Here is a 15,489-nt window from a genome sequence, read left to right as displayed (position 1 = left end):
GGGGTCAGGGGTGCAACTAAGGGGTAGCAGCCTCTGCAACTGCAGAAGGGCCCAAAGGTGTGGGAGGGCCCCAAATACTAACCATCACTTTTTCTGATACTCCAAATCTGGTGTTCTTGTGGCTACACGTTATGGGTGTGAAGATCCTGATGGCCACACTTGTTTTATGATCCTTATAAGATGGGCCCCCAGGCTGTGAGGGTTACCAAGGTGTGGCAAGGGAAGATTTGTGAGCATTAAAGGGGCCCCACCAAAGTTTTGCTGGGGGGTCCAGTGATTTGTAGTTACAACCCCTGCATGGGGTCTTTTAGTGGAGTGATGCATAGGTATGTGGTGAGCCTGATATGAGTGAATGTACCATTTCATTTTTTTATGAAAAAAGGCCAGAAGTAACAGAAAGCTAAAAGATTTGTTAGGAGAAAAGGGATACTACAGTTAGAGATAGTGAACAGAAAGACTATGATGGCTACACCACTCAGTTCAATCCTGATGTGATTTATTATCAGGCCCCCTTAAAAATGGTCTTTATCATTTTTTCTCTCAAAGTTGTGTGAAAAGATTGTTGTTTCAGGCAGCTGTATCTGCTAGTAACTTAGCATGATTCATACAGTATCTTTAGCCATTTTAGCAGAGTTTGCGTTTGTAAGGCTCATTTTAATGATTTTTTAAAGAGTTTTTCATTGTGCTTGGTTCTTGCAATGATAATGTGTTCACTGACTGGGCACTAGCCATTAACCCTTTCTAATCTAAAGTCGGAATATTTCTGACATATTCCTCCATAAGACCAATTTCGGGCATAGTCCGACATAGAAAAACTGGCTGCCACTAAATGGCCCTTCAGATCAAAGTTTTGGGACTAAGTCTAAGTTTTATTGTCACTGCCCCTATCCCCCATCGCTTCACCACATAATATAAATATTATGTGAGAGCATTTGGGCTGATCACTAGGTGCACTGTTGCCAGATCTAGTCTAGCACAGTGTCCCCCTATGGCTATGCGGACCAAAGTGTTAGACTTTCCTCTAGGGCACCACACATGAAAAGAGGTGGGGCTACAGCATGCAAGCTATTGCCCCCTTCCACTAATTCCAGGTCCTTTCCTCTAGTGCTATAGTAATAGGAGGTACAGACCCTCTAGATGCCAGCCACTGCACATCCCAATCACCCACCTACCCCTCCCCCCCTTCTCCCTGGCACATGAACACATTGTTCAAAACCTTTGCAACACTCATCCGATGTGATCATCATTTTAAAAGTTAACAATAGTTCTGCATTAAAAAAAAAGCCTGTTAGGATATGGTTCCTTAACGACAAAAAGTGTCCCAGCAACACTGTGAAAAATAAGTGTGTGCTTAGTCACTGTGTAACAGTAAGCTCAGAAAAGTATGACTACGTATAGCACCACACAATGAATATCAAAAAGTATAACAATTTCATTAGAATAAATCATCATATAGCACCATAAAGCATTTAAAAACATCTAAAAACCAAAAGGACACCTCATCTCATTGGTAAATATCCATAAATGAAAATAATCACAATAATGGCTGTAATAGCAATAATGTATATCTCCTGGGTAGCGCAATAAGAGCTACCACAGGAATTGAACCCGGGTTCAGAAGACCATGATAGCTAAAGTGCATAAACAGTAAACAAAGCATCCATACATGACATGATCATAATACACATACATATAAAATGTTATAAAGTGAATACCTGTGGAAAAAAAGTGCATACGTGCAAATAAATCAAGATCAGCCCAAGTAACCCATGGATGCTGAATAATATGTGATTAGATGCTGAGACCATCCTAATAAGGTGGGTGACAGACAAGGAGAAGAGGCTTACATGACCCGTAGGCAGGATCCCCCACTCTTGATAAAGCGGCATGACTGCCGCGATACTGGTAGAGAAGTCTACTGGGGGCCTCCCCATACTCTGGACACATCCTTTGTCTAATCCTTATCCGGGTCACGTAAGCCTCTTCTCCTTGTCTGTCACCCACCTTATTGGGACGGTCTCAGCATCTAATCACACATTATTCAGCATCCATGGGTTACTTGGGCTGATCTGGATTTATTTGCACGTATGCACTTTTTTTCCACAGATATTCACTTTATAACATTTTATATGTATGTGTATTATGATCATGTCATGTATGGATGCTTTGTTTACTGTTTATGCACTTTAGCTATCATGGTCTTCTGAACCCGGGTTCAATCCCTGTGGTAGCTCTTATTGCGCTACCCAGGAGATATACATTATTGCTATTACAGCCATTATTGTGATTATTTTCATTTATGGATATTTACCAATGAGATGAGGTGTCCTTTTGGTTTTTAGATGTTTTTAAATGCTTTATGGTGCTATTTGATGACTTATTCTAATAAAATTGTTATACTTTTTGATATTCATTGTGTGGTGCTATATGTAGTCATACTTTTCTGAGTTTAGGATATGGTTCCTTGATATAGTTGGGGTTTCTAGTCAGTGTTGGAGGTTGAGTCACTTGAGTTATTGAAGCGGTTCTAATTACAGAAGGGTGCACGTACAGTACATTGGCACAATGATGTGCCTGTCCTGAAACTAGAAGTAGTGGCTCCTGAGTTGACTTTGATCATGTGCTAATTTGAGGGTTCCTGTTAATTATTTAAGTTTTTTATCAAGCAGTCATTTTTAATGGCAGCATGACCAATGACTGCTCCTAATTTGTTGGATGAAGCATGACACCATCTGAAGAGTGCTGCCTTTCCTGTAATGTGGAAAGAGATTAGTGCTAGACCAACCGATATAGAAAATAATAATATCTCATTCAGAGCAGTAGAGTAAAGAAGTAATAAAAAGTAAACATAGCAATAATAATAGTACTGGCAGTGCTGGTAGTAGTATTAACCACTTTTTCCACCACTACAGTATATCTACGTCCTCTGTGACTTCATCTAAGCCATGCGGACGTAGATATACTGTACGTCTTGTAGCTGAGGCACTGCTGTGCGTGATTGGGATTGCTCCTGTGCACACCTCCAGCACTATCTGCTGCAGCACTAATTGGTGAACATGAAAATATGTTCCCTGAGCAAATAATATTGATTTTTACCATTAAAAATACTTTTATTTTGTCAGTTCACAGTGAAAAATACACATTGTAGCATTATTTCAGAATCAAATATCTTCACCATAAATTGTGACAGGAACGTGTTTAAGTTTTGTGATAAACAGTAGAAATAGCCAAACAAAATGTGTGTGCTTTTTTATCTACAATAGTGCTTTTTTTTTGTAAACTGGAATTTGTAAAACTAATAAATCATGTATGTTTTCTATTTTATTTCCTATTAAAATGCATAGAAAACAAAATTGTTTGAATGAAAAAATGCCATACAATGAAAGCCTAGTTAGTCTTGAAAAAAAAAAAAAAACAATATATACTGTATTTCATTTAGGTGTCATAAGTAGGGGTAATGTCATTGAGGATTAAATAGGGACATAACTAAAATGTCAAAACTGCTCTGGTCCATAAGGGGGAAACAAGGTCTGGATGCAAAGTGGTTAATAATATTACAAGTGGCAGTAGAAGCAGAGGAAATGGTTGCAATAATGACAATATTTTCTAACTGTAATATCTTTTATAGCAGTGAAAGAAGAATTAAAGAAAAAAATTGTGGAGAAGAAGGTTGTCCCAGAGGCAAAGAAAGCAGGTATAAAATGCTGTGCTGTGTGAGGCATGATGAAGACTGGTTCTGACATTTACAGCTAGTTAGTAAAGTATCAGTTCATGTACATGTAGAAGATGATTTCCACAGTCCAGGTGAAAGCTTATAAAATAGTCAGTCTAGCTGCTTTAAAGTGCTACCAGCAGTTAAACAGAATATGTTCAATGTGATGCAGGTATAAAACAGGCTGGCTATACAGAAAATTCACATTTCTATGACGGCGTAGGGCACACTTGCTAAGAGAAACATTCTTTTTCTTTTTTTATTAAAGAGTAACTGTTAGCCCCCAAATTGAATTTTAAAACACTATTGCAATGTTTTATTTATTATATAAGTAAGCCAAAACGCCAATGCACAAGTTAAAAATCAATCTAATTTTGTTACTATCTAACCTTTTCCCCCAGCTCCGGACGCAAGCCGCATATCAGATACTATAGCATGCAGAGCATGCCTATGTCTGGCCGACCCCCCCTCTCCCCCCCAGGACCAGGTGCCAATATATTCTCCCCACCGCAGCTGACCGCTCTGACACGGAGACAGAGCGGCAGCACTTCCAGCACCGTCACCGCAGAGCAGCCGCCGCCGAGTCACATGTGAGAGAATCACATGTGAGAGATGCACGGCGCTGGCTGCTCTGCGGTGACGGTGCTGGAAGTGCTGCCGCTCTGTCTCCGTGTCAGAGCGGTCAGCTGCGGTGGGGAGAATATATTGGCACCTGGTCCTGGGGGGGAGAGGGGGGTCGGCCAGACATAGGCATGCTCTGCATGCTATAGTATCTGATATGCGGCTTGCGTCCGGAGCTGGGGGAAAAGGTTAGATAGTAACAAAATTAGATTGATTTTTAACTTGTGCATTGGCGTTTTGGCTTACTTATATAATAAATAAAACATTGCAATAGTGTTTTAAAATTCAATTTGGGGGCTAACAGTTACTCTTTAAGCATACCTGTACTGTATATAGAAGTCAATTTTTAATAGTTCTTGAGAAGGACTTCGTTTTACTTAGATTTACATTTAGTCAAGAACGGATTTATACTTTTTGTGCCCCTAGGCCAAGTATGTTGTGGCTCCCCTTTCATTATGTGCAGTAGCGCCCCTCCCACTCCATGTGCAGCCCCCTCTTCCATGTGTATCACCCATGTACAGCAGACCCTCTCTTTCATGAACAGCTCTCTTAGGGATCAGTTTCCCTTTTTTAGGTGTTGCTCCCAATTTTCAGCCTCCTTTTTCAAATGTAGAAATCCTTTTTCATGTTCAGTTGCACCCCTGGCAGCAGCCATCCAAGGCCCTGTCCTTTGTGGCCTTATCAAAAATCCTGCCCTGCATTTAGTTTCTAGCAGCAGAAGGGGAAAAGCAAAAGCCATTCACAGAAACACACGTTTGCATGCACACACATTTTTTTTCTTTTTTAATTTATGGGTTTATGGCCCGTTTCCACTAGGAGTGGTGCAATGCGGCTACATAGCTGCATCGCACCGCAGGTGTCCTGAAACATATGCAAAGCATTGGAAGAGTCTCCACTGTGTGCATGCTGCAGATTCTTGCACGGCCGCGTCCCATCTCCTCAATTGACTTCCGCATCGGGAGATGCGGAAGTAATGCGGCCGGTGGCGGAAGTGATGCGATGCGGCTAGGTAGCTGCATTCGCATCACTACGAAGTGGAAACGGGGCATTATTAATTTCTTAAAAGTTACTGGACTCTTTCATTTCCGCTATGTGGTGGTCCTGCAGCTGGCACGACACATGCTATAATTGTTGTCTGCTGCGAATCAGAAAACGATCCCTCCAGTGACAATTTGTAGACCAATTCTGTACAGGCAAATTGCTAGCCTTCAGGCAAGTGATGTGTTCTGTTGCTATGGAGGGGAGCGGAGAACAACAGAACTTGTGGGCAGGGGGAGCGGAAGTATCATTGCGATCAGTCCTACTTAGATGTTGGGGATCCAGCAAAATGGATGACCCCAGATGCCCAAGCAGGATTAATTGGTGGCCACTGTACACACACAACAATTATCGCATGTGTGTAGGTACCTTTATTCTTTCTGTTTCTTACCTTAGGCCTGGAACCCGCTAGAAAGCGCAAATCGCTATCACAGTCGCTGGCGATTTGTGATAGCATTTTTCAAGCGATTGTGGGAGCGATTTTCCTGCTCCTATACAATGAATTAAAATGGAAACGCTCCCAAAGTGCTGCATGTCCTGCAATTGCGATTTCCCTAATCGCAATCGCTCTAGTGGAATCTGTCCCATCCATTTACATTGGGAAAGCATTTAGGGAAATAGTGATTTAAAGTGCTCTCTAAACGCTCAAAAAAAGCTCTAGTGAGTTCTGGCCCTCAGTGTGCATTACCAAGTACCAGGGCACATTTACTTGTTAGATATCCAGCCAGCTCATAAAACTACAGTATTTACAGTGTCTATGGTGACAGTCCAATAGGTGGGTCTGTCACTTCATAGGGACAGTTATAGTATGTAAGACACTCTGTATGCAAATGCATTTCTGCAATGGAGGTCCAAGCACCTGCATAAAAAAATAAGTTAAACAAGCAAGAACTTTTTTCTTTGTAATCCATCATAAACATAAAAAGCACCCCGACACTGCGCTCATATACAAAAGGTCCAATGTTAAGCAAGCAAAAAAACACTAATCAGTCTAATATAGAAAAAAAGTTGTAATGGTGGGATCGCTCTTCCCAGATGCATGCACCATCAATCAAAATCTCTTGTGTGTATGGATAAGCGCTCAATGTTTGCTCGCACATCAATTTTAAGTGGGAGATGCAGGTAAAGTAGCCCCCCCTTCGGGGAAAGACTCACCAGATGTTGCGGCCTTCAGGGCCTGTTATCACCTTTGGGGTATTGGCCACCCCGCAGCCTCTCTGGCAATCCACAAGCTGCTGCTCCAGGTCTATTTAAGCAAAAAATAGGCTCCACATAGCGTAAAAGTGTAAAATTTAATCAAGCAGCTAAATTGGTGCTAAGCAGACAAATAAAAAATATGGTAAAAAGTGTATCCAGCAGCCAGTCCCATTACATACAATACCGCCGCTAAAGCGGGTTCGGGAATGCAGGGGTCACACTGTGCTTGGCAAACGACAAGGCGTACACCTTTGCCGCCTAGCCCACCCTCTGTGACTGTTGAGAAAGTCCCCGCTGGCTAAAATTAATGAAACAGCTCCGCATATACAAACCAGCCGCGTCCGGCTGGCGCTATGCGTTTTGACGTCACTCCGTAGCTCCGCCCAACGTTTTGTTGCCTTAGCAACTCATCAGGGGTGATGAGTTCACCTTATAGTTTTTGAGATTTTGGATTTTAAAGGTTCAAGAGAAATTTCAAAGGAAAAAAGTATACAAGTAAATGCGGCAAATACATTAACTGTCATTTATCGTATTTAAAGGGGTTCTTCCGCGAAATAGAAAAAAAATAAAAAGTGGTTTATTTATAAACTATTAAAAATCCTCTTCAAATAGTGCGAAAAGTGTTTTTAAAAAATGAATAGTTTCATCAAAGTAACACGTAATGTAATCAGTGACAGATGTCGGCCAGGGAGGCTAATCCATTTGTTAGGGTTTTTTTTTTTGTACTATAATATCACAAACATAACTGCTGCGTACCTAGTTGACAGTTCTGTAGTCCGTTGCTGTCAGGAATGGCTCTTACAATTAGAATAACGGCTGTTATCTCCCGGAGCTCTGCGCAGTTATTTATTTTAGTTTCAGGGAGGGAGAGAGAGGACCCCGGAGCAATGAATCAGGCAGAGGGAGATCAGCTGATCAGTGAGAACGTAATTTGTTGACGTCATTGCCCGGCAACCAGACTACGGCGTGTATGCAGAATCCTCTTTATCTCCTGAAAGCGAGTGATCTCTTTGTCGCTGCAAGATTTATGGGTTTGTGTTTTCTTATTAACTTTTAGCTGCCTGGAGAACTCAACACAAACCAATAAATCTTGCAGCGACAAAGAGATCACTCGCTAGAGGATTCTGCATAGACACCCTACGTTCTCACTGATCAGCTGATCTCCCTCTGCCTGATTCATTGCTCCGGGGTCCTCTCTCTCCCTCCGTGAAACTAAAATAAATAACTGCGCAGAGCTCCGGGAGATAACAGCCGTTATTCTAATTGTAAGAGCCATTCCTGACAGCAATGGACTACAGAACTGTCAACTAGGTACGCAGCAGTTATGTTTGTGATATTATAGTACAAAAAAAAACACCCCTAACAAATGGATTAGCCTCCCTGGCGTCATCCGTCACTGATTACATTAGGTGTTACTTTGATGAAACTATTCATTTTTAAAAAACACTTTTCGCACTATTTGAAGAGGATTTTTAATAGTTTATAAATAAACCACTTTTTATTTTTTTCCTATTTCGCGGAAGAACCCCTTTAAATGTATATTATTTTCCTTTGAACCTTTAAAATCCATTATCTCAAAAACTGTAAGGTGTTTTTGAAAGATTTTTTCCCCTTGTTCCCACTGTTCCACTTAACATATCCTGCAAATTTGGTGTTTATAGCATGTAAGGGGGCTTTTAACTACGGTGGGTTTTGGCGGTATTTGATCACCAATACTTTTTCATTGGAAACTTTAAATTTGATTTTCTCAAAAACTATAAAGTTGTAACCACTGATCAGTTGTAACCAATGATATAATTCATGCAATTTTGGTGATTGTAGCATGTATGGGGGCTTTGCTATCAGGGCCGGTTTAAGCAACAATGGGGCCCCAGGGCAAAATAAACCTGGGGGGCCCCCAACATATACCCCGGAACAAAAATTGGCATTAAAGGACCTTTTTTGCAGCTGGTATAGTCAGGGTGTGAAGCCCCAATCGGACTGAGCTCCACATTCTGGCTACCCCAGCCTCCATGGGGGACAAGGGGTTAAAAGGTTTCAGGAGGGGGGACTTCACATACCGTATATACTCGCATACAAGCCGAATTTTTGACCCCCAAAAAGGGGGTCAAAAGTTGGGGGGTCGGCTTGTATGCGAGTCTTCCCTGGTGGTCCGTGGTCCGCGGCCCCCGCTACCCCCTGCCCGCTCCCCCCGCCGCCGCCGCCGCTGCTATTACTTGTTTCGGCAGCGGCTTCCTCGTCCCCGGCGGCGCTTCCTCTTCCCCGCTCTCATGCCTCTATGAAGAAATCACAGCAGCGCGCCCGGCGCTGCTGCTCTGATGATGCAGGGGGCAGGAAAGAGCGGTTCCCATGGTAACGGCGATGCAGATCGCCGCTACAGGGAGCCGCGCTCTTTCCTGCCCCCTGCATCATCAGAGCAGCAGCGCCGGGCGCGCTGCTGTGATTTCTTCATAGAGGCATGAGAGCGGGGAAGAGGAAGCGCCGCCGGGGACGAGGAAGCCGCTGCAGGTAATAGCAGCGGGGGGAGCAGGGCACAATACCGGCCACTACCTACCTACACTGGGTACTATACTAGCTATACTGGGGCACTACCTACCTAAACTGGGCACTATATTAGCTAAACTGGGCACTATACTAGCTATACTGGGGCACTATACTAGGTACTATACTAGCTATACTGGGGCACTATACTGGCTATACTGGGGCACTATACTAGCTATACTGGGGCACTATACTAGCTATACTGGGGCACTATACTAGCTATACTGGGGCACTCTACTAGCTATACTGGGGCACTCTACTAGCTATACTGGGGCACTCTACTAGCTATACTGGGGCACTATACTAGCTATACTGGGCACTATACTAGCTATACTGGGCACTATACTAGCTATACTGGGGCACTACCTACCTAAACTGGGCACTATACTGGCTAAACTGGGCACTATACTGGCTAAACTGGGCACTATACTGGCTAAACTGGGCACTATACTAGCTAAACTGGGCACTATACTAGCCATACTGGGGCACTACCTACCTATACTGGGCACTATACTGGCTAAACTGGGCACTATACTAGCTAAACTGGGCACTATACTAGCTATACTGGGGCACTACATACCCATACTGGGCACTATACTAGCTATACTGGGACACACTGGGGGGATTACGCGGCCTGCACCAATCCAGCATTTCCTACCCCCGGCTTATATGGGGGTCAATCATTTTTCCCTTTTTTTCCATGGAAAAGTTGGGGGGTCGGCTTATATGCGGGTCGGCTTATATGCGAGTATATACGGTAATTTAAAAAAATTCCCACACTCTAAACATAAAATTTTTTGGGGGGAAAATAGGAAAAAATGCCAGGGATCTTCATACAGCCATATTGCAGCTGTATAGCGATCCCTGGCCAAAGCGCTGCGGCTGTGTATGGACCCCCTGGAAACCCCATCAGGAAATGTATTGCTTTTTCTTTTGATGAATGTAAAATTACACTACCGTTAGGTTTGCTACTAAAAGTGACATTTACAGCATTTAAAAGTATACTTTTTTCCTTCAAAACTTTAAAATCGATTTTCTCAAAAAACTATAAGGTCTTTTTGAAAAATTGTTTTTCATCTTATTCCCAATGGTCTCCTTAACACATCCTGCAAATTTAGGGTTTCTAGCATTTAAGGTGGATTTGCTATTAACCATTAAAGTTGGCGGGTTTTTAAATGTGTATTTTTTTTCTTTGAAACTTTCAAATCGATTTTCTCAAAAACTATAAGGTCAATTTGAATTTTTTTTCCTCTTGTAGCCACTGGGCGCCCCTACAAGCTCTGGGGCCCTGGGGCAATTGCCCCCTTTATCTCTATGGTAGCGCCGGCCCTGTTTGCTATTAATGTTAAGGTCTACAGGCAATCACAACTAAAATCTGACTCGAATTTGGAAGTCCATTTCAAATGCAGGTCACAATCACGGCTTATACGATTTTGGGACTGCCATGGCCGTATTTATTCGAATCCGTGATCGGGGGTATTCGGACAACACTACCCTCTATGTTAGTGATGCATCTGTACAGAGCTAGGCTCTTAACTGTAGCCTGAGACCCAAACCCAACAGGCAACAGTAATTTGACATGTGCGCTTTAGGTTTAAAGGAAAGCATTGGGTGAGATTAGATATGCTAGCAGATCAGGAGATCTCAAGATTAGTTCAGTCTCACAGCAAATCCTCAATCTTTTAATAGTCCAATACTGCTGTGCTTGTACTTCTCAGGAATCCAGCCAGCACATGTGGGGGACAAAAACACAGAGAGGGAAACATAGGGTGTATCGTAGAAACTACTTCACCCTCAGTGTAAGGCCTCTTGCACACTGCATGCATTTCAGATTCCGATTCCGCTTTTTAATCTGTTTTTACATCCGATTCCGATTCAGATTTTTAATCTTAACTGCATGCTGCGTTTTTTGATCCGTTTTTCTGTTGAATGTATTCAAGGAAAATCGGAAACGGAATCGGAATCGGAAACGGAATCGGAAAACGGATTTGCAGTGTGCAGGGAGCCTAACTCCACACACTGCCAGAAAGAGTGAATAAGCCCCAAACGCACCGGGACTGCCACCAACTCTCCCGATGAATTGGCTGTTCACCCGCAGTACTCTTGTTTTCAAACAAAATCCCCGGCAGCCATTGCCATCAAATATAACATCCTAGAGCCAGTATAAAGGTAAACATTGCGTAATCCTATTTATTAAAAGTTAAAAGCCTGCTAAGAATCTGCTTACAATGTAAATTCTTGATAAAACGGCATATCACAATACTGCACCGCAACATCAGCGCGTCCGCCGGCCGGGTGCAGTGGGTTAGCCTCACTTCCTGTGCGTCTGTGCGTGCGTCCAAGCTCCGCCCTATGCATTTCGTCACGGGGTGTGACTCATCAGGGGCTGGGAATCCTCAATCTTGTTTTGCGAGATTTGCAATCAGCAGCACCCTGTTTCGCCAAGTAACCTCTTATGCAAGAACCACATGGTGATCAATCATAAATTACACCTTGCAGGCATTAGCATTTCATTTTCATTTATGATTTTGTCTAATTGAATGTGCCAGTTTTTGAAAATCTCACAAACTTGCCAGCGACAATTTCACTCATCCCTGTTAGCTAGTATTTTCAAAGGAAGTGGGCACTGCCCCGTCTTGTCCCATAACCTTCAAATAACAATTCCAAGTGATTTAGCGTCATGAAGACAGTGGAATAACCAATAGGGAGCAGGCCCTGCATTCATTGGAGGTGCATGGTGCCAAAGGGGAACCTGTCTGAGTCCCCCACCAGTTCTGCTCTAGAAACCAACATGCAGAGTGCACTGGGAAGCACTAGTTCCAATTTTTACCATTTTTCATGTTGTGCAGTATTCCTTTCTTCTGGTCTTCCTTTCTTGACCTTCTCTGTGGACACAAGAGGAAAGTGGTGGCAGGTGTATACCACTGCGGGTGATGCATCACTATAGTAAGAGGTGGTTAGCAATGTAAGGGCCTATGTGGCTATATGAGGGAGATTTGGATATACAGCAAGGGATCCCAGTTAAAGCTTTGCTGTGGGGCCCTGTGAATTGTAGTGTAGAACACGTAGAAAGGAGCAATATCTACAAGGTGAATGTTTAGTTCCACCTTAAATGCTTTAGTGCTTTAAAGATTTAAACAATCACACAATCTGTATATAAAATATAATACATTTTATTAAGGACATATCCCAGTTGATAAAAGCAGAAGAACTACCAGCAATGCTGAGGGGTAATATACAAGATAATGCACAGTAAACAAATGAATACAAAGAGCAATAGAGGTAAGTCAAGTTCACCAGAGTACCAAAACACTAAACCAAACTGCACACTCAAGCCATCCAAAGAAGCACCGTGAAGGTGCGATACATGTGAGGTTGGTCTGCCGGCGTGACTGAAAGGGCAGAGTGCAATTGAGAGGTGAGGTGGCTCTTTCTTATTTTCACACCATTTACTCCTAGCTGCATTGTTACTAATTATATTTTGAGAGTGGTACTCTAGCACGGGGATGGCAGTTTGGTCTAGTATTTTGGTACTCCGGTGAATTTTTTGGCTTACCTCCATTGTTCTTTGTATTTATTAGTTTACTGAGCATTATATTGTATATTACTCCTCAGCAGTGCTGGTAGTTCATCTGTTTTTATCATTTGGGATACGTCCTTAATAAAATTCATTATATGTTTTATATACACATTGTGTGCTTGTTTAAGCACTTCAGGATTCAGCCTTTACCCCCCCTTAAGGACCAGCGCTGATTATTAAGATCTGTGCTGGGTGGGCTCTACAACCCTTAGCACAGATCAAATACCAGGCAGAGCGACCAGATCGCCCCCCTTTTTTCCCCACTAGGGGGATGATGTGCTGGGGGGGTCTGATCGCTCCTGCATGCGTGTGGCTGGCGGGGGGGGGGGGCACCTCAAAGCCCCCTCCACCGCAGGATTCCCCCTCTCCCTCTCCTCCCTCTCTGCCCCGGAGATTGGAGGCTGCACAGGAACGGATCTGTCCTGTGCAGCCTCTAACAGGCTCCTGCCTGTCATGTGACAGCGATCCCCGGACGCTGATTTGCCGGGGATTGCTGATCTAGTACAACACTGCTACTGTTAGCAGCGTTGTAAAAATGTAAACAAAGCGGATTATTTCCGCTTGTGTTTACATTCAGCCTGCGAGCTGCGATCGGCAGCCCGCAGGCTATTCACGGAGCCCCCCGCCGTGAATTGATAGGAAGCAGACGCTCGCGCGAGCTGCTATTTCCTGATTAATTAGCCTGCAGCCGGCGACGCAGATGTGCGTCGCTGGTCCTGCAGCTGCCATCTTTTGAGACCATGGATTTCTTTATAACTGTGTAGTTTAAGCTTTTGTTTCATGGTGATGGATATCACTAAATTGCTCTGTTTTTTGTTATATGCTTTAGTGTTTTGAGTCGTGGCAACCTTCCCCACCCCCCACCCCAAACACAAAAAAAACAAAAAACACATTTGGTCACTGTACTTCTTTGTATTATTAAATTAGTGTTTGGTTGCTGCAAATTGCTGCACATTTCTGTGCATCTTCCAAAGGAAGGCAATCTTCAACAAAGCTTAGCAGAACCTCATCTAAATGGTTTGCTGATTATCCAGCTTCAGACTCCTGATATGTAGCCCAGAGCAGAATTACATACATTTCAGTAGCTGACATGCAAAGCAGGAATAAATGACAGCCCTGCATATTGCTGTTATACTTGGTGTCTGCAAAATTTGAAGCAACAGCTTTTTGGCCCATGTTTGTAGTGACAGTCCATTTTAAATTCCTTTTAGCTTTTTATTTTAATTAGTCTAAGGCTTCTTGATATCGTTGCAGTATTGATTGGCAGCACCTGTTAGCTTGAAGTGCTTTTAACATTCTTTAATTGCCTCCTCTTTGATGCAAACAGGAGCATTAGAGGCTGGCAAGCAAATCATAATTGAAATGACTTTTAGATGGATGTATACTGATTTACAAGTAGGCAGAAATAAAAATATTCAGCAAAGCAGTTTAGGAAAGCAACTTGTGGACATATTAAAGTCGTCATATGTAAAGAACTAGATGTGATGGTGTATTAATCAATATGATCCAATGGGGCTTTTTGTAAATAATATTAATTTGATTTTGATTCTATTGCCCTTTTCTTGTTATCTATTCTACAAGTCAATTACTGTACTGCAATTAAAGTGAACCTATCTCTGAAATCACACTCTGCATGAATCAGAAGTACATGTGAGAACAAGGGCAGCCATGCTTGTTAATTGCATAGGTTCTGCTCAGTAGCTGTGCCTCATATCCCCCAATATGTCATGTATTCTTGTCATGCCACTCAAATAGGTTCTTGCTGGTGAAAAATATACAGTTCTGCTTGTTCTCTATAACTTAAAGGATACCCCAACTGAAATGTGACATAATGAGATAGACATGTGTATGTACAGTGCCTAGCACACAGATAACTATGCTGTGTTCCTTTTGTTCTTTCTCTGCCTGAAAGAGTCAAATATCAGGTATGTAAGTGGCTGACTCAGTCCTGACTCAGACAGGAAGTGACTACAGTGTGACCCTCACTGATAAGAAATTCCCATTTTTTACCTCTTTCTTGCTCTCAGAAGCCATTTTCTGCTAGGAAAGTGTTTTTATAGTTGTAATTTCTTATCAGTGAGGGTCACACTGTAGTCACTTCCTGTCTGAGTCAGGACTGAGTCAGCCAATTGCATACCTTATATTTAACTCTTTCAGGCAGAAAAATAAAAAAGGAACACAGAATAGTTATCAGTGTGCTAGGCACTGTACATACCCATGTCTATCTCATTATGTCACATTTCAGTTGGGGTATCCTTTAATGGCATAGAAAGCCATTTTTGCATAAATGCATGCCAGTAATGCTAAGTTTACATTGTGTGCATTGCATAATACCTGCACTTAAATGCAGGGCCGGCCCTAGACTTTTTGCCACCTGAGGCAAATTTTGAAAAAATTGATGCCCCCCCCCCCCGTGGGGGGCCGCCGAGCTGGAGGGGTAGCGGGCAGGATGGGGGTATTGGGCCTAGTGGTCGGACCCCCCCCTCCCGAGCTGGAGGGGTAGCGGGCAGGATGGGGGTATTGGGCCTAGCGGTGGGGAGGGGGGTCGCCCCTCCCTCGCCTGGGTCCCCCGATCTGCACTCCCCTCCAGCTTTAAATAGTGAATAAGCAGCCGACAGTAAGAGGCACAGGCGGGGGATCACTCACCTCTTCCTCATTCCAACGTGCGCTCCACTGAATTACAATACAGTGGGCGGCATTGCAGGAAGTGACGTCAGTGAAGTGCACGCTGGAACGAGGAAGAGGTGAGTGATCCCCCGCCCATCCCTTTTACTGCCAGCTGCTTACTCACTATTTAAAG

The 15,489-nt window shown here is 43.2% G+C and overlaps 1 protein-coding gene across 50 annotated transcripts in view; it reads left to right on the top strand.

The window, feature by feature from the left end:
• The window catches only part of LOC137503854 (titin homolog), a 1,065,379-nt gene that overhangs the window by 434,015 nt on the left and 615,875 nt on the right, over positions 1–15,489 (top strand). For 47 of the 50 annotated variants that reach the window (XM_068231415.1, XM_068231409.1, XM_068231432.1 and 44 more), the window contains one exon: positions 3,629–3,694. In XM_068231415.1, coding sequence (XP_068087516.1) covers positions 3,629–3,694 — 66 coding nt within the window. The remainder of the gene's footprint in view (positions 1–3,628; positions 3,695–15,489) is intronic. The other 3 variants (XM_068231436.1, XM_068231414.1, XM_068231402.1) reach the window with 1 other exon arrangement.

This window comes from Hyperolius riggenbachi, chromosome 4, assembly GCF_040937935.1.
Source record: "Hyperolius riggenbachi isolate aHypRig1 chromosome 4, aHypRig1.pri, whole genome shotgun sequence".
NCBI classification, from domain to species: Eukaryota; Metazoa; Chordata; class Amphibia; order Anura; family Hyperoliidae; genus Hyperolius; species Hyperolius riggenbachi.
Note: the sequence above shows the minus strand (reverse complement) of the source record. Positions and strands in the feature narration are given on the sequence as shown.